Source organism: Oncorhynchus masou, chromosome 18 (genome assembly GCF_036934945.1).
Source record: "Oncorhynchus masou masou isolate Uvic2021 chromosome 18, UVic_Omas_1.1, whole genome shotgun sequence".
In the NCBI taxonomy this organism is placed as follows: domain Eukaryota; kingdom Metazoa; phylum Chordata; class Actinopteri; order Salmoniformes; family Salmonidae; genus Oncorhynchus; species Oncorhynchus masou.
Window position 1 is genome coordinate 54,940,523 of NC_088229.1, and position 18,804 is coordinate 54,959,326.

Below are 18,804 nucleotides of genomic sequence, written 5' to 3' on the forward strand. Positions count from 1 at the left end.
AGGATTTTTGAATTACTACTTCATCTCTGTACTCGATCCATACAGATAATTGTAAGGTCCCTCAGATGAGCAGTGAATTTCAAGCACAGATTCAACCACCAAGACCAGGGAGGTTTTCCTATACCTCGCAAAGAAGTGCACCTATTGGTAGGTGGGTAAAAAAAACAAACAGGCATTGAATATCCCTTTGAGCATGGTGAAGTTGATAATTACACTTTGGATGTGTATCAAAATACCCAGTCAGTACCAAGATATAGGCGTCCTTCCTAACTCAGTTGCAGGAGAGGAAGGAAACCGCTCAGGGATTTCACTGAGGCCAACAGTTTAACGGCTGTGAAAAAAAACTGAGGATGGATCAACTACATTGTAGTTATTCCACAATACTAATCTAAATAACAGTGAAAAGGAAGTTAGTAGAGAATAAAAATATACCAAAACATGCATCCTGATTGTAATCAGGAGCAAGTAATACTTCAAAAAAAATGTGGCAATAAAATTAACTTTATGTCCTGAATACAAAGTGTTATATTTGGAGCAAATCCAACAACAAATAACTGAGTACCACTCTTCAAATTTTCAAGCATGGTGGTGGCTGCATGCCTGTCATCGGCAAGGATGTTTATGACGAAAATAAACAGCATAGCGCTAAGCACAGGCAAATTCCTAGAGGAAAACCTGGTTCAGTCTGCTTTACAGACACTGGGAGATATTCAACTTTTACCAGGACAATAACCTGAAACAAGGCCAAATATACACTGGAGTTGCTTACCAAGACGACATTGAATGTTCCAGAGCGCCCTATTTAGTTTTGACTTAAAATTATATGGTAAGAGTTAAATGGCTTTGTAGCAATGATCAACAACCAACTTGACAGAGCTTGAAGACTAACATGCAATCCTGGTGTGCAAAGCATTTAGAGACTTACCCAGAAAGACTCTCAGCTGTAATCGCTACCAAAGGTGATTTTAACATGTATTGACTCGAGGTTGAATACTTACGTAAATCAATAAATCAAGCAATCTCTAAGATTGATTACCTTTTTTTTTATACAAATGTTAGAATTGGAAATATCCTTTTACATAAGGCGTTCTGTGTGGATCCATTATTGGCATTTTCATATGTGTAATGAACCTGAAAAACCAAATCATATAGTGATATGGGCATTAAATACTGCCACAAGCCTCCTTGTCTACATTTAAATCTACACCAAGAAGTCACTTGTAGTAAAAGGATTGCCTTGTTGAAGTTGACAATGAACAAAAGCACAGCATAATCCCAACGCCAAAGCTTTCGTTAGACACTTGGTGCGCCCTGCGATTGGGGAGACAAGAGAACAGACAAGGCAAATGTTCCAATGCTGTTCCAACGCGTGGTGAAATTAAACCATCTTTACCGTGTCAGCACAGTAAAAGGAAAACTATTAAAACATAAATGTAAATTTTTCTGCAGATAGAGTGGAGTTGAATGAGAAAGATACAAACCAATTGACGAAAAATAGGCAGTAAACCAGATTTGTGACTTTCCAGTTTTGCACGTGATACATAAGAACCCATTCCAGTGCTGCATCTCAGTAGTTCAATGTGTCCTTCACACCTTCCCTTCATGTGTACTGATCTATAAGAATTGAACAGGCCAATTGGAAACAACAGCTTTCACCTATCCAGTGTCATAAGATATATGCATATGAAGGAAAAGACACAACCAGAAGCCACTTAGCTACTATTAGGACTCAATCCTGGAATGTGTTCCAAAAGTCTCAGATAGCTCCCTTCATAACACCTATGAGTCTAGGCGGACTTGAATGTTAACAATTTAACAGTTTTTATTTTGTCCTTTCAAATGGTCAATATGGAAATCAAACAAGGAAACAAGACTTATTGGATTGGAACTCACACCAGTGGTGAATCTCAAAAGTCCTTCCTCCAGTCTTCTCCCCACCCTCTCAAAACATCACAGGGAAGCAAGGAGTGCATTGTAGAAGAAGAACTTTAGAGAGTCACACATTGTGACGAAATGGTGGTTTTAGAAGGGTCAAGGGGAACACCCAAGGTGATTCCTCATCTTCCTCCTCTATCGGTTGTAAAACTGAGACGACACCCACGCCAGGCCCCACTTGAGGTTGGTCAACATGAACTTGAGCGCCTTGGTCCACTGCTCTTCTGAGTTGAACTGGGTCTTGATGGAGTAGGAGCCGCCGCTGCCTCCCGTGTCCTCAATCTTGCCCTTCTCGACATCCATCCTGACCCATAACAGAAAAAGATGTGTTAAAACTCAAACCCCCAAGTGTTTATTTCTTGAGGGCTATGAAAGAAACTGGTACAACATCTACAGCTGCTAACACCTACATTTTTATTTATTTATCTAAAGCCAGTATGCTACGACAAAATAATCTGCAGATTTCTCATGCTAGTGACTAGTTGGAGGCAAATGATCATGCAGAGACAAAGGATTAAGCTGTCAAAAGCTGACCAACTCCAGTTATTTGTGTAAGTACAATAGAGTACCACAGTATGAGTCATAATACCCATAAAACGTAGCGGTCAAACAAGGAAATGGTTCCAACTGTATTTCCGCCATACATTTTTCCCCATAGGGAATTTCAGAAACACTTAAAATAAGGGATGTGTTTCATGTAGGTTTACCCTTGTGACTTTTCAATAACAGTGTAAATATCTGTAGGACAAGGTGACTTATCAATATATTTGCCTGTATTTAGCCCCCCAAAATGAACTGTGGCTATCATAAAGAACTACAAAACGTCATGATGATCTGGACGAGACTGCCGAGGCAAAGGTAAGAATCTCTGAATTAACTATGTTAGCTAAATTTAGTCATGAATAAATTGCCAAAATGTCTTTAAATTGACAATTCAGAGAGTTCAGTAATATGTTTCACCTCAAAGAAAAGTGGCATGGTTAAATATGAGATGAGGGCAAGCAGTTCAACACAGGTATGTCACATTCACCATTTTGGGCAGTATATTATGGTCTATTATGACATCACATCCACATAAGTGGATCCACATCCACAATTCTTCATCGCTGCGACATCCTTGAAACCGCATGCACTCAACAGATTGCAGTAAAACTGTGCCTGTGTCATTTCCGGTCACAACTTGCAGACGTGCTCCTGTGCGTTTTGTTGCTAACCTTACTTTGCTACCTGACAACTACTTTAAATACCGTTTATATTTTTTAGTTTTTCCCTCACTCATCTTTCTTTCATTCAACTTTTTCACTCCGGACGCTTTATCTGGACGTGGTTCGTCAGGACCTCCAACAGCCGAAGCTAAGTAGTGACATGAACATGATGCCTTCTAATTGCAGTCGCTGTAATATACAGGATAGCTGCGCTGCAAGCCCTGCTTCAGACGCAATCGTTAGGCAAGGGTAATTTCAGTGTAGGAAAGGATGAAACAGCATCTGTGCCACCAGTAAGTACAGATAGTAGTATAAATCCTCTCGCACGGTCCCCGCAGCCGGACAACTTTCTCATGGCTTCTGGAGGGAAATGCTGTTGGAATGCTCAACCGGTGTCGCTCATTCAGCCGACAAACTTTCAACCGGTTCTCCCCATTAAGCAGCGAGTCAGAGGCCGAGCCTTCTCTGGTCTCTACTCCTCCCGTTACGGGGTCTGAGACGCCGAAGGCTCCCACCATTAGCTCTGACAAATTGAAAACCCTAGTCATTGGCGACTCCATTACATGCAGTGTTAGACTTAAAACGAATCATCCAGCGATCATACACTGTTCACCAGGGGGCAGGGCTACCGACTTTAAGGCTAATCTGAAGATGGTGCTGGCTAAAGCTAAAAGTGGCGAGTGTAAAGAGTATAGGGATATTGTTATCCACGTCGGCACCAACGATGTTAGGATGAAACAGTCAGAGGTCACCAAGCGCAACATAGCTTCAGCGTGTAAATCATCTCGAAAGATGTGTCGGCATCGAGTAATAGTCTCTGGCCCCCTCCCAGTTAGGGGAGTGATGAACTCTACAGCAGAGTCTCACAACTCAATCACTGGTTGAAAACTGTTTCTGCCCCTCCCAAAAGCCTGGCCTGTTGAGGAGTGACGGACTCCATCTTAGCTGGAGGGGTGCTCTCATCTTATCGACAAACATAGACAGGGCTCTACCTCCCATGGCTCCACAATGAAATAGGGTGCAGGCCATGCAGCAGGCTGTTAGCCGGCCTCCCAGCTTAGTGGAGTCTGCCATGAGCACAGTCAGTGTAGTCAGCTCAGCTATCCCCATTGAGACCGTATCTGTGCCTCGACCTAGGTTGGGCAAAACTAAACATGGCGGTGTTCGCCTTAGCAATCTCACTAGAATAAAGACCTCTTCCATTCCTGCCATTATTGAAAGAGATTTTGATTCCTCACATCTCAAAATAGGACTACTTAAATGTTAGAGCCCTCACTTCAAAGGCAATTATAGTCAATGAACTAATCACTGATCATAATCTTGATGTGATTGGCCTGACTGAAACATGGCTTAAGCCTGATGAATTTACTGTTTTAAATGAGGCCTCACCTCCTGGTTACACAAGTGACCATATCCCTTGTGCATCCCGTAAAGGTGGAGGTGTAGCTAACATTTACAATGGCAAATTTCATTTTACAAAAAAACGATGTTTTTGTCTTTTGAGCTTCTAGTCATGAAATCTATACAGCCTACCCAATCACTTTTTATAGCTACTGTTTACAGGCCTCCTGGGCCATACACAGCATTCCTCACTGAGTTCCCTGAATTCCTATCGGACCGTGTCGTCATAGCAGATAATATTCTAATCTTTGGTGACTTTAATATTCACATGGAAAAAAGTCCACAGACCCACTCCAAAAGGCTTTCAGAGCCATCATCGACTCAGTGGGTTTTGTCCAACATGTCTCTGGACCTACTCACTGCCACAGTCATACTCTGGACCTAGTTTTGTCCCATGGAATAAATGTTGTGGATCTTAATGTTTTTCCTCATAACCCTGGACTATCGGAACACCATTTTATTACGTTTGCAATCGCAACAAATAATCTGCTCAGACCCCAACCAAGGAACATCAAAAGTCATGCTATAAATTCTCAGACAACCCAAAGATTCCCCGATGCCCTTCCAGACTTCTTCTGCCCACCCAAAGACGTCAGAGGACATAAAGAAAGTTAACCACCTAACTGGGGAACTCAATTTAACCTTTCACAATACCCTAGATGCAGGAGCACCCCTAAAAACATTTGTCAAAAGAAACTATCTCCCTGGTATACAGAAAATACCCGAGCTCTGAAGCAGTTTCCAGAAAATTGGAACGGAAATAAAACGGAAATGGCGCCACACCAAACTGGAAGTCTTACGACTAGCTTAGAAAGACAGTACAGTGAAGTATCGAAGAGCTGCTCAATCATTGTATTTTTCTAACCTAATTGAGGAAATTAAGAACAATCCAAAATGTATTTTTGATACTGTTGCAAAGCTAACTAAAAAGCAGCATTCCCCAAGAGAGGATGGCTTTCACTTCAGTAGTAATAAATTCATGAGCTTCTTTGAGGAAAAGATCATGATCATTAGAAAGCAAATTACGGACTCTTCTTTAAATCTGTGTATTCCTCCAAAGCTCAGTTGTCCTGAGTCTGCACAACTCTGCCAGGACCTAGGATCAAGGGAGACACTCAAGTGTTTTAGTACTATATCTCTTGACACAATGATGAAAATAATCATGGCTTCTAAACCTTCAAGCTGCATACTGGACCCTATTCCAACTAAACTACTGAAAGAGCTGCTTCCTGTGCTTGGCCCGCCTATGTTGAACATAATAAACAGCTATCTAACCACTAGATGTGTACCAAACTCACTAAAAGTGGCAGTAATAAAGCAACACACTGCCTCCCTGAAGGAAAACAATGTATACGAAATGCTTCAGTCTGGTTTTAGACCCCAACATAGCACTGAGACTGCACTTGTGAAGGTGGTAAATTACCTTTAAATGGCGTCAGACCGAGGCTCTGCATCTGCTCCTAGACCTTAGGGCTGCTTTTGATACCATCGATCAAAACATTATTTTGGAGAGATTGGAAACCCAAATTGATCTACACGGACAAGTTCTGGCCTGGTTTAGATCTTATCTGTCGGAAAGATATCAGTTTGTCCCTGTGGATGGTTTGTCCTCTGACAAATCAACTGTAAATGTTCGTGTTCCTCAAGGTTCCGTATTGGGACCAAGAAACAAAGAGATCTTCTGTTGAATCTGACAATTAATCTTGAAGGTTGTACAGTCGTCTCAAATAAAACTGTAGGACCTCTGCGTTACTCTGGACCCTGATCTCTTTTGACGAACATATCAAGACTGTTTCAAGGACAGCTTTTTTCCATCTACGCAATATTGCAAAAATCTGAAATTATCTGTACAAAAATTAAGCAGAGAAATTCATCCATAATTTGGTTACTTCTAGGTTAGACTACTGCAATGCTCTACTTTCCAGCTACCCGGATAAAGCACTAAATAAACTTCAGTTAGTGCTAAAGACGGCTGCTAGAATCCTGACTAGAACCCCCAAAATCTGATCATATTACTCCAGTGCTAGCCTCCCTACACTGGCTTCCTGTTAAGGCAAGGGCTGATTTCAAGGTTTTACTGCTAACCTACAAAGCATCACACAGGCTTGCTCCTACCTATCGTTCCGATTTGGTTGTGCTGTACATTTGATTTATTTCACCTTTATTTAACCAGGTAGGCAAGTTGAGAAAAGTTCTCATTTACAATTGCGACCTGGCCAAGATAAAGCAAAGCAGTTCGACACATACAACAACACAGAGTTACACATGGAGCAAAACAAACATACAGTCAATAATACAGTATAAACAAGTCTATATACGATGTGAGCAAATGAGGTGAGATAAGGGAGGTAAAGGCAAAAAAAGGCCATGGTGGCAAAGTAAATACAATATAGCAAGTAAAACACTGGAATGGTAGATTTGCAATAGAAGAATGTGCAAAGTAGAAATAAAAATAATGGGGTGCAAAGGAGCAAAATAAATTAATTAATTAAATACAGTAGGGAAAGAGGTAGTTGTTTGGGCTGAAATATAGGTGGGCTATGTACAGGTGCAGTAATCTGTGAGCTGCTCTGACAGTTGGTGCTTAAAGCTAGTGAGTGAGATAAGTGTTTCCAGTTTCAGTGCTTTTTGTAGTTCGTTCCAGTCATTGGCAGCAGAGAACTGGAAGGAGAGGCGGCCAAAGAAAGAATTGGTTTTGGGGGTGACTAGAGAGATATACCTGCTGGAGCGTGTGCTACAGGTGGGAGATGCTATGGTGACCAGCGAGCTGAGATAAGGGGGGACTTTACCTAGCAGGGTCTTGTAGATGACATGGAGCCAGTGGGTATGACGACGAGTATGAAGCGAGGGCCAGCCAACGAGAGCGGGTCGCAATGGTGGGTAGTATATGGGGCTTTGGTGACAAAACGGATTGCACTGTGATAGACTACATCCAATTTGTTGAGTAGGGTATTGGAGGCTATTTTGTAAATGACATCGCCAAAGTCAAGGATTGGTAGGATGGTCAGTTTTACAAGGGTATGTTTGGCAGCATGAGTGAAGGATGCTTTGTTGCGAAATAGGAAGCCAATTCTAGACTTAACTTTGGATTGGAGATATTTGATATGGGTCTGGAAGGAGAGTTTACAGTCTAACCAGACACCTAAGTATTTGTAGTTGTCCACGTATTCTAATTCAGAGCCATCCAGAGTAGTGATGTTGGACAGGCGGGCAGGTGCGGGTAGCGATCGGTTGAAGAGCATGCATTTAGTTTTACTTGTATTTAAGAGCAACTGGAGGCCACGGAAGGAGTGTTGTATGGCATTGAAGCTTGCCTGGAGGGTTGTTAACACAGTGTCCAAAGAAGGGCCAGAAGTATACAGAATGGTGTCGTCTGCGTAGAGGTGGATCAGAGACTCACCAGCAGCAAGAGCGACCTCATTGATGTATACAGAGAAGAGAGTCGGTCCAAGAATTGAACCCTGTGGCACCCCCATAGAGACTGCCAGAGGTCGGGACAGCAGACCCTCCGATTTGACACACTGAACTCTATCAGAGAAGTAGTTGGTGAACCAGGCGAGGCAATCATTTGAGAAACCAAGGCTGTCGAGTCTGCCGATGAGGATGTGGTGATTGACAGAGGCGAAAGCCTTGGCCAGATCAATGAACACGGCTGCACAGTAATGTTTCTTATCAATGGCGTTTAAGATATCGTTTAGGACCTTGTGTGTGGCTGAGGTGCACCCATGACCAGCTCTGAAACCAGATTGAATAGCAGAGAAGGTATGGTGAGATTCGAAATGGTCGGTAATCTGTTTGTTGACTTGGCTTTCGAAGACCTTAGAAAGGCATGGTAGGATAGATATAGGTCTGTAGCAGTTTGGGTCAAGAGTGTCCCCCCCCCCTTGAAGAGGGGGATGACCGCAGCTGCTTTCCAATCTTTGGGGATCTCAGACGACACGAAAGAGAGGTTGAACAGGCTAGTAATAGGGGTGGCAACAATTTCGGCAGATAATTTTAGAAAGAAAGGGTCCAGATTGTCTCGCCCGGCTGATTTGTAGGGGTCCAGATTTTGCAGCTCTTTCAGAACATCAGCTGAACGGATTTGGGAGAAGGAGAAATGGGGAAGGCTTGGGCGATTTGCTGTGGGGGGTGCAGTGCTGTTGACCGGGGTAGGAGTAGCCAGGTGGAAAGCACGGCCAGCTGTAGAAAAATGCTTATTGAAATTCTCAATTATGGTGGATTTATCAGTGGTGACAGTGTTTCCTCTCTTCAGTGCAGTGGGCAGCTGGGAGGAGGTGTTCTTATTCTCCATGGACTTTACAGTGTCCCCAAACTTTTTTGAGTTAGTGTTGCAGGAAGCAAATTTCTGCTTGAAAAAGCTAGCCTTGGCTTTTCTAACTGCCTGTGTATAATGGTTTCTAGCTTCCCTGAACAGCTGCATATCACAGGGGCTGTTCGATGCTAATGCAGAACGCCATAGGATGTTTTTGTGTTGGTTAAGGGCAGTCAGGTCTGGGGAGAACCAAGGGCTATATCTGTTCCTGGTTTTAAAATAAACATGCCGCATTCAAGAAATTAAGATGGTTAGGAAGGCATTTAAAAAAAATATCCAGGCATCCTCTACTGACGGGATGAGATCAATATCCTTCCAGGATACCCCGGCCAGGTCGATTAGAAAGGACTGCTCGCTGAAGTGTTTCAGGGAGCGTTTTACAGTGATGAGTGGGGGTCGTTTGACCGCTGACCCATTACGGATGTACATACCTACATGTACGCTACGGTCACAAGACGCAGGCCTCCTAATTGTCCCTAGAATTTCTAAGCAAACAGCTGGAGGCAGGGATTTCTCCTACAGAGCTCAATTTTTATGGAATGGTCTGCCTACCCATGTGAGAGACGCAAACTCGATCTCAACCCTCGAGTCTTCAGTAAAGACTTATCTCTTCAGTAGGTCCTATGATTGAGTGCAGTCTGACCCAGGAGTGTGAAGGTGAACGAAAAGGCACTGGAGCAATGAACTCTCCACTGGGATTCTCTACCTCTAACTCTATTACAGGGGCTGAGTCACTGGCTTACTGATGCTCTTCCATGCCGTCCCTAGGAGGGGTGCGTCACTTGAGTGGGTTGAGTCACTGACGTGGTCTTCCTGTCTGGGTTGGCGCCCCCCCTTGGGTTGTGCAGATCTTTGTGGGCTATACTCAGCTTTGTCTCAGGATGGAAAGTTGGTGGTTGAAGATATCCCTCTAGTGGTGTGAGGGTTGTGCTTTGGCAAAGTGGGTGGGGTTATATCCTGCCTGTTTGTCCCCGTCTGGGGGTATCATCGGCTGGGGCCACAGTGTCTCCTGACCCCTCCGGTCTCAGCCTCCAGTATTTAATGTATTGGGGGGCTAGGGTCTGTCTGTTATATCTGGAGTATTTCTACTGTCTTAACCGGTGTCCTATGTGAATTTAAGTATGCTCTCTCTAATTATCTCTCTCTCGCTCAGAGGACCTGAGCCCTAGGACCATGCCTCAGGACTACCTGGCATGACGACTCCTTACTGTCCCTAGTCCACCTGGCCGTGCTGCTGCTCCAGTTTCAACTGTTCTGCCTGCGGCTATGGAACACTGACCTGTTCACCAGCCCTGCTATTTTCAACTCGAGACACTCTCAATGATCGGCTATGAAAAGCCAACTGACATTTACTCCTGAGGTGCTGACCTGTTGCACCCTCGACAACTACTGTGATTATTATTATTTGACCATGCTGGTAATTTATGAACATTTGAACATCTCTACCCGGCACAGCCAGAAGAGGACTGGCCACCCCTCATAGCCTGGTTCCTCTATTGGTTTTGGCCTTTCTAGGGAGTTTTTCCGAACCACCGTGCTTCTACACCTGCATTGCTTGCTGTTTCGGGTTTTAGGCTGGGTGATCTGTACAGCACTTTGAGATGTAAGAAGGGCTTTATAAATACTTTTTATTTTGATAAGTGTGTGAGATACTAGAAGTCTCATTATTTGTGAAACAATTATGTCACAACTAATCCATAAATTCCAAATATTCTGTTTGTCTGGTTGCTGAAAATAGAACACAAGTATCCAAGACAATCTAGCAGATTCCTCCTGAGATATAGTTACCACAGTAGATCACCACAAAATACAGAAAGTGCTACTAGACAAAAATTTGGTTGCAGAATCAGGTTAGAAGAAGGCCACTGTTAATCTCCTTGATGAGGAGATTATTGCAGCCATGACAGCAAGATAATTCGTTAACAGGGAACCTTGGAGCTGCCAGTAGCAACTCCGTTCAGCCTGCCCTGCCATCTCAACCCAAGGCCACTGAGAAGCTTCCAGCGCTCAAACAAAAATGTTTAAACACCTACAGAATCCCAGTACTGGAGTTGACTGTAGAAAGAAAGGGTGCTCTGCAGCGACTTGCCAGTTTGAAGGCTGTGGAAAAGAAACCACATCCTTCCTCCAGAATCCCAGTACTGCAGAAAAAGAGGTCAATCTGCAATGGGAAGAGTCAAGGACTGCATGTAGCTCCAACATCTCAGCAGTCAGGGAAGGCTACTGTTCCTCCCATCTAGAAGCCACTGCAACCCATCCGGACCAAGAGGGATCAAACCTGCGTGGTGAAAGACATCTACCTCCATAGTGCCAAGCCATTGAAGGCAGTCCATGGAGCCAATATGGTCACCAAGATGCCACTGCCTCCCATTAGAGCCAGAGTCACTGTGTCAAACAATGATGCCAAGAAGAAGCCATTCCAGCCAGTAAGACCAGAGGGCAACCCTCGTCCTGCTGCTTCAAAGTAGAGAAGGCAGGTTGTGAAGAAACATGTTCAGTTCAAGACTCAGACCCTAACTGTACAGGATCTACCGCCATGCCCCGATGAGATGGTATGGGACGTCTTTAACTCAGAGGCTGAGCAGGTGATGGCATATATGAAGGCCAAGCTGATCAGTGTCACCCAAGAATTGAAACTGATTAAGAGTGGGGCCAAGATGGATGCAAGGCTTTGGAGGAGAAAAAGGCAAAAGAACAGTTGAGAAAAAAGGTGGAGAAGTTCATCCAGGTGATCTGCCTGATGAAGGTGGATTCTGAGCTATGGGAGATGATAAGAGATAATGAAGAAGAGGAAGAAAGGAGTAAAGATGTGAGGAGAAATGGAGAACAAAGCAGTGTGGCTAGTAAGCCAAAGGAAGTCAAGAAGGGTTTGAACATGGAAAAGAAAAAGGAGGACAGACAGGTAAAGTAGCCTGACATTCCAAAGCCATTCTAACTGCTGATCTAGTGTAGTGTTGGTGCTCAAGTGTGTTTGTATCAGAGGAGGCTGATGGGAGGAGTTCTAGGAGGGTAGGATAGTTGTAATGGCTGGAATGGAATTAATGGATCGGAATCCAACGTGGTTTCCATGTGATTGACATGTGCGATACTGTTCCTTATATTCTATTCCAGCCATTACAATGAGATTCTCCCACCAGCCTCATCTGGTTTGTACATATTGTATATATTGTCTTTGTTGCCCAGCTGCCCCTTCTTTGGCCCATCTGATAACATCCATTCATTCAGGTGGTGTTGAAACGTCGATTTGGGATGAGTGCAGCCAACTCCAAGCTGAAGCAGTGTGAGCACTGCGGCCGGTGCTTTGATCCTAGTCGCTTGGAGAAACACAGTGAGATCTGTGCCAAGCTCTCCTCCAAGAGCTCGAGACGGGGGGCCTATGACTCCACCAAGCACAGGCTCAATGGCACTGTACTGGCTGGCTACGTGAAGCGACCAAGGGACCTGAGTATGTCGCTCTTTTGTATTGAACAGACAGACATACAGTGACTGCTAAACCCCCTGCTGCCCAAATTAGGACTTCTACCTTGGAATCTGTGAGGGTTCCAATAAGAGGGGGTACTACTAGGAGGCAGTATTGTATCCAGAAACGTCTAAACCAACAGTGTTCAGCGGTTCCCCTAATCTACAGTAACACCCGTTTAAAACACAATAAAATAAAATCCAAATACTCAACTAAATCATTGTCAGATGTGTTACAAGTACAGGAAAGTAGAATAAATGACATTAAGAAACAAGGGAACGTATTTGTCAAATCTGAATATGAAAAGGAGTGATTTTTTTTAATGAATTGGAAAAATGAAGAAAATTCATTTAGACAAATAACTGAAGTAGGTCAGCTTTTGACAGCTTAATCCTTGGTCTCTCTGAATAATCCATAGATGATTACAATTATAATTTGATGACGTCTGCTAGACTAGTTGACTGACCTGTAAGGCAGGCAGAATCCCGTGTCTCCCTTCTCCACCTCCTCCTTGAACTGCTGCACACAGTCCAGGAAGGCCACCATGGCATGGTCAAACTTGTTGTCCCAGAAGAAGCGCAGGCCCCCTGAACAGTACAGTGGTAGCTCCTACACACACAAGAAGACAGAGAGAGTGGAATGTACCATATACATGGCCTATTCACTGGGGTTGGCTTGGGCCAGTCTAATGAGTATTGCAAAATAATATTAAAAAGGATAGTTCACATTTTTTTTTTCACAGTTCATAAAAATAATAAATATATATATATATTTATTTGTCTCCATATAGTAGCCAGCAGAAAGTGTGTTCATGTGCCTTTTAGTGTGACCTTACTTTCTGGTAACAAGCATTACCTTGGACTTGTCTGTAAGTGACTCCAGGTAAGAGTGGTTTCCATATGGGACCAGGCGGTATCTAAAGAGAGAGGTTCAAGAAATCCAGCAAGATGTTTTACATTGTACAATGTCATTTAAAATAATGTATCATGTTTATTTGGATATGATAAAATAACTGATTATTTTGGCAATTGAACACATTACATGGCACAGAAGGGTGTTCGCGTGTATATGTCCATATGTGCGGGTCATGTCTGACCTCTGGAAGCGTAGCCCCATCTTGTTGGCCAGGGCGTGGAGCAGTAGCACGGTCTGACCCCAGGCGGCGTTGATCTCGTTCCACTCGACGGGGACACTGGGTAGACGGCCCAGACGGAAGTTATTGATGGTGCCAAACTGGCCACTGTGCCTGAGGACCAGAGACAAGGTTATTATAAGCACTAAAAACTATCAATGCAAAAGATGCCGTTCAAAATTCTATGTGAAGACAAGATGAGGGCTGAGAGACAGAGGCAGCTGTTCATTCTAAACGCAAGAATGCACTCGCCACCACTTCAAACAGAGATTAAGTTGCTCAACTGACATACATTGGGTCAATAATTCATGCGTGCGTTTGTTTGTGCACGTCTGTATTTTAGTGCATGTATATGAGTCTGTAATGCGTCGGAGTATGTGTCCTTACCAGATGTGGAAGGTGGCGTTGAAGACGTTGGTCTTCTTTAGGCGGTCCAGTTGAATCTGGCAGTATCGCATCTGGTTGTCCACACTCTTCAGCTCGTCATCCAGCTCCAGCTGCTGTCGCTTGAACTCACTGTACTCCTTCTGGTACCTGGCGCACACAGACACACATCACACACACAGGCCAGGGGAGTATAAAGGATTCATTTGTGAAATTGAATTTATATAGTGCATAGAGTAGGTGTTGATTTGGTGTCTCCCTCTTTTTCCTCGTCCCATTCCTTGCAATATACCAGCGTTTCCCAAACTCGGTCCTCAGGTTCCCAAGAGGTGCACGTTTTGGAGTTTGCCATAACACTACACGGTTGATTCAAATGATTAAAGCTTGATGATTAGTTGATTAGGCTGTGTAGCGCTAGGCCAAAAACCAAAACGAGCAACCCTTTGGAGTCCCAAGGAACGAGTTCTGGAAACCCTGCGTTATACAGTCTCAAAATGTCAGTTCCCAGTAGGGTGATCGTTGTCCCATCCATTTCTTTACTAAGTGCATAAGGTTGAGACAGCGGACTTCCAAAGCTTATTTTACAGAATGACAGCCGCCACAACCAAAGTGCTTTGAACTTAGAAATACAACAGCCAAAATTACACAGAGCTGGAGGACAGACAGCCATTACTCACTGCAGTTCCTCAGTGTCTAGCTGCTGGGAGTGGCTGCGTCCCTGGACCAGGTCCTCGGCCACGGCAGCCCTCTGCTCTTCCACTGCCTCCAGCTCCCCCACCAGTGACGACTCCTCCTCGCCCAGTTTCTGGAGCTCCAGCAACAGGCTGTCCTCTTCCTCCTCCTTCAGCTGGGACAGCAGCTCCAGGCAGTTCCTAGTAGAGGACACACACCATAGTCAGACAAGGAAAACACACACACACACGGAAAAAGACACATGAAAAACACAAAACACACAGACACCTTTCCCGGCCGCATCATGAAAAGTTGCGTGCACAGTTCGTCATCAGAAACCTCTGTTTACCTTGCAGTGGATACAAGCACATGCAACTTCAAATGCAGCTCGTGCAAGTTAACGAACGCGAATTCAGATGTTATCGTCCACAACGTCAGAGGATCGATCACGTAGCAAGCCAGCGAGGCAAGATACAATATCACAAATAAAGCTGGATAAAGCCAGAAGAATAAGATAACTTGTTTTACATATCTGTAGCCCTCGGTCTTCTGTGTTTTCACTCGCTCACTGTTAAGTTTGTCAAGGTTCCTACTTCAACGTTAGCTATCTGATGGTTTCTCTGGACTGATGGCTTCTACGGTTGTGGCTAAAATGCTGTACTCTAACCCTTTTATTAACATAACTATCCTAACCTGCTAAGTAAATTCTCAATCTAGCTAGCCACATCTGTAGAAGTTGTACAACTGAATGTGTTCAACTGAAATGTGAATCAGAGAGGTGTGGTGGGGGCTGCCATAATCGACATCCACGTCTTCAGCACCAGTGGGTTAACTGCCTTGCTCAGGGGCAGAACAACAGCTTGAGGATTCGATCCAGCAACCTTTCGGTTACTGGCCCAACGCTCGAGGCCACGAGGCTACCTGCCGCCCATCAAGCCACCAGTTCTTAGAAACCATCAGTGTCACTACACTGGGATGCGCGCACGTCAATAGAACGTGAACAACGAAATTGCCCTACACATACACAGGCATCAAAAACATGCTCATATCCACACGATTCAGGCATGCAAATAAGTGATCCTCTTTTGACGCACAATATTGCTCCAGGCAATAAAATATTGGTGTAAACTAAGCCCTAGTGGGTCTCCCTGCCTAAGAAAATGTTTCTAGGGCAAATCCTGCTGTGTTTTACATACTGTAGTACACTGACTACCCACTAGTTATGTAATGTTAGTGTAGTTGCAGTGTATGACTACACACTTGTAGTTCTGGCACTCGTTCTCTGTGATGTTGAGCTGCGTGTCCAGATGGTCTAGCAGGGTGTCGGTACACTCCTCACACAGCGGGTGGTCTACGTCGGTCTGGCCCGACATGATGTCAAACAGATCGCTGGTCACCTTCAGCCTTCGACTGAGGTTCTCCATGGTGCCTCCGTCCGACGCTTCTCCAATCAGAGTGAAGCTGTTGGCGCTCTCTGTGGACATCATCCTGCACACACACACACACACACACACACACAAAACTATGTAGGCATCATCCTAGGCCTAGACTGTATGGTAGTTCAAGTTCAGAGCAGGGCATTACACTGTGTAGGACAAGCAGAATGGAAGGTAGTAAGTTAGACATGATGCTACCTTGCAGGAGGGATGTATTTTCTTGCGACTCCATCTTGCTTTGTTTCCACAAAGGTTTCCTGGAGGAAGAGAGGAAAATCAGAACCCCTGTCGGTGTTTAAAACTCAATTTCTATGAAGGATATTGCTGTGAAACCTGGTTTCAAAACCATCTTTCCATTGGATTGAATAAACCCAGTGTCTCACCTCTGGAGCACTTTCCGCCTCATTGCTTTCTGTCTGCTTGCTTGGTGTCACTGTGACCAGAGGAGCTGATGGGACAGAAGACACACAGACTCACAACCCCGATCTCTGTCTCTTCCTCTTTAGCGCCCTCCAAAGCATGCGCACACACAACCACACACACGCTCTCTCAAACATACACTCAGGTAAACATACCAATAAGTTCCTGGATGGTGACACGGTCGAGCACATTGAAGGATGTATCCAGCTTTAGAGGCTGACTGCAGCGCTGACACACAAAGCTGACCTGCATGGTGGTACTAGAGGACTTGGAGCCCTCCATAACGACACTGGAAACAGAATTAGCAGGGTTAGCCGGCGGGAAAACTACTCGTGACTGGTGGTTTTGCTAGCACATTTCAGCTTACCCCATTCATGGACGTCAACTACTTTTGCGACTACTGACTGGGTGAATTAAGTTCAAAACCCCGATGCTTGCCCTAAACATTAACATGAATCGCTTGCGGTACTGTTTTGGAAACTTAACTACATAACGTTAACTTTTATATCAGCGAGAAATAATTGTCAAAAGGTAAAAGACTACACCTGTATATGGTTAGGGTTATTACCACACTGCCATATTTCCATGTTACCGCGTTTGTTGACGGAAAACAGACCAGTGGACTGACTATCTATGTTAATAAACTATCTGCGAACACCTGGGTGTAAAGGGAAGAGGATGCCACAAACGTGGGGTGTAATCATTAGTCCAAATAGATGCAAAACTTCAGTTCGATTGGACAAATTCAGGTAGGTCCCATCACAGTTTCGTTCCGTTTAAGAAACTTTTTTTGCAAAAGAATCAGCGAAATGAATACATCCATGTAATGTTGTCATTGAAAAGGATTGTCGGCGGCAACTGCGTTAAAAACCGGTTAAAACAATGTACAACTGTGATATTATTTTTGATGTGATGAAAGTAGAGGTATTTATCTTTATAGAACCGTACCGCAATTGAGAATCGATTCATGTTTACATTCTGGCTTCCAGAGCCAATTCGCCTTTAAACAGAGCATATACGGTCCGACCTTGGACTATAAGAAATAATGTTAGGCTCATTTAGAACATGATTGGGCTAATGTTAGCAAACAGTAGCTAGATGGCTAAAATACGGTACTAACTCGGCGGTTGAAAACAACACAGTGTCAGTAGCAAAGTCTCATATTTATTTATAATTCAACCACAGAAAGACTTACGTATATCAAAATATATATTTATTTGACATGACTTTAAGAGTTTTCTTACCATAGGACTTTATTGTTGTTTTTAACGGATATGACGCCTTTAAGATTGCTCGCGAAAGGAAGTTGTCATTCTTCAACGGGAAGGGTTGTGGTCACGCGCCAAAATAGTTGCGGGAAAACCAAACTGAATCCAGGAGAGAAGCAAGATACATAAGTACTGTGAAGTTTTACTATTTTCTTCATTCACTCACTATTTGTGTCAGGTGTAGTGTTATAATATGTATTTGCTCTATTGGTGATCTTATTGAAATCAAGCAGTCTCGTCATTCAGTACATTATTATGCCTGTCTCCACTCAAACTCAAGTTGTGTAATTGGCGTTAGCTAGCCACAGCAACAACATTGTGTAACGTTAGTGACCAGCCTGCAGTTGTTAGTAAGCTAGCATGCAAGGACACTGACACACTAGTATTAATATTTTTATATATTTGGCACATTTTATTAACACTTTACGAATAACAATAGATTGCTATTAGTTAACGTTACAACACTAACTAGTAGGATTGTAAGGGCTCGATTAAATCAGATCCGCATCTTCAACCAACATGAACATAGCGGTTGTTTTGAGGTGTTGGAGGTGGAACCGTTTATGGCACGTTCAAAAGAACTGGAAACTTGGAAGAAAACGAGCTCCGACTGGGAATAATTGTTTTGAATGGTCATCCAACTCGGGAACTCGGGCCTATTTTTAGTGCTCCGACCTGAAGATCAATAGTGTCATCATTTGACCTCGTATTTTTCCCAGTTGTTTTGAACGCGGCATTAGACCTATCAAATCCACAAGTAGCTCCCGGAATTACAGATAGAGCGGACATAGCCATTGGCTGCATAGAGTTGCAAAAACAGAAATCCCATGCAGTCTTGTTTACACAAATTCAAACACTGGAATGTGATATGTAATCTTCACCTGGATTATGATGATAAAAACGTCATTATTTAGTTGAATGATTTTTCCATTTTAGCATTATTATTTATATATAGCTAACACGTTCTGGTTCTGAATTTCTAATGCCTAGTTCATTCATTATAGGCACTGCATTACGTTGCGCCAGATGCAATTCGTCTCTCTTTTGTGTCCTCTGAGATTCCCAAAGATTGGAAAGCAGCTGCAGTCATCCCCCTCTTCAAAGGGGGGGACACTCTTGACCCAAACTGCTACAGACCTATATCTATCCTACCCTGCCTTTCTAAGGTCTTCGAAA

General features: G+C 43.7%; 2 protein-coding genes across 6 annotated transcripts in view; one reads left to right on the forward strand and one right to left on the reverse strand.

The window, feature by feature from the left end:
- Positions 1-1,797: 1,797 nt before the first annotated feature.
- On the reverse strand, positions 1,798-17,692 carry becn1 (beclin 1, autophagy related). The gene is made up of 11 exons (XM_064923740.1): positions 17,605-17,692; positions 16,516-16,649; positions 16,324-16,388; positions 16,139-16,197; positions 15,765-15,992; positions 14,510-14,704; positions 13,836-13,982; positions 13,413-13,562; positions 13,172-13,232; positions 12,783-12,925; positions 1,798-2,239 (listed from the first exon to the last, which is right to left on the reverse strand). The coding sequence occupies exons 2-11, from the start codon at positions 16,640-16,642 to the stop codon at positions 2,071-2,073; spliced, it is 1,344 nt and encodes a 447-aa protein (XP_064779812.1). The 5' UTR covers positions 16,643-16,649; positions 17,605-17,692; the 3' UTR covers positions 1,798-2,070.
- Positions 17,009-18,804, forward strand: part of LOC135504841 (breast cancer type 1 susceptibility protein homolog) — a 40,618-nt gene continuing 38,822 nt past the window's right edge. For 3 of the 5 annotated variants that reach the window (XR_010450191.1, XM_064923735.1, XM_064923736.1), the window contains exon 1: positions 17,009-17,109. Coding sequence is in view for 3 of the 5 variants with exons in the window: in XM_064923735.1 (XP_064779807.1) it covers positions 17,039-17,109 (71 nt within the window). In the remaining 2 variants the exon portion in view is untranslated. Of the gene's footprint in view, positions 17,110-17,669; positions 17,758-18,804 lie in introns of those variants that run through there. The other 2 variants (XM_064923737.1, XM_064923738.1) reach the window with 2 other exon arrangements.

Excerpts from the sequence above, each read along its gene's own strand:
- becn1 (XM_064923740.1), bottom strand. The coding sequence starts at position 16,642 with ATGGAGGGCTCCAAGTCCTCTAGTACCACCATGCAGGTCAGCTTTGTG. Across the intron at positions 12,926-13,171 it reads CACTTACAGACAAGTCCAAG|GAGCTACCACTGTACTGTTC; the intron begins GTAATGCTTGTT and ends TTGTGTGTGTAG. Across the intron at positions 2,240-12,782 it reads GGATTCTGCCTGCCTTACAG|GATGGATGTCGAGAAGGGCA; the intron begins GTCAGTCAACTA and ends GTTATGGGTCAG.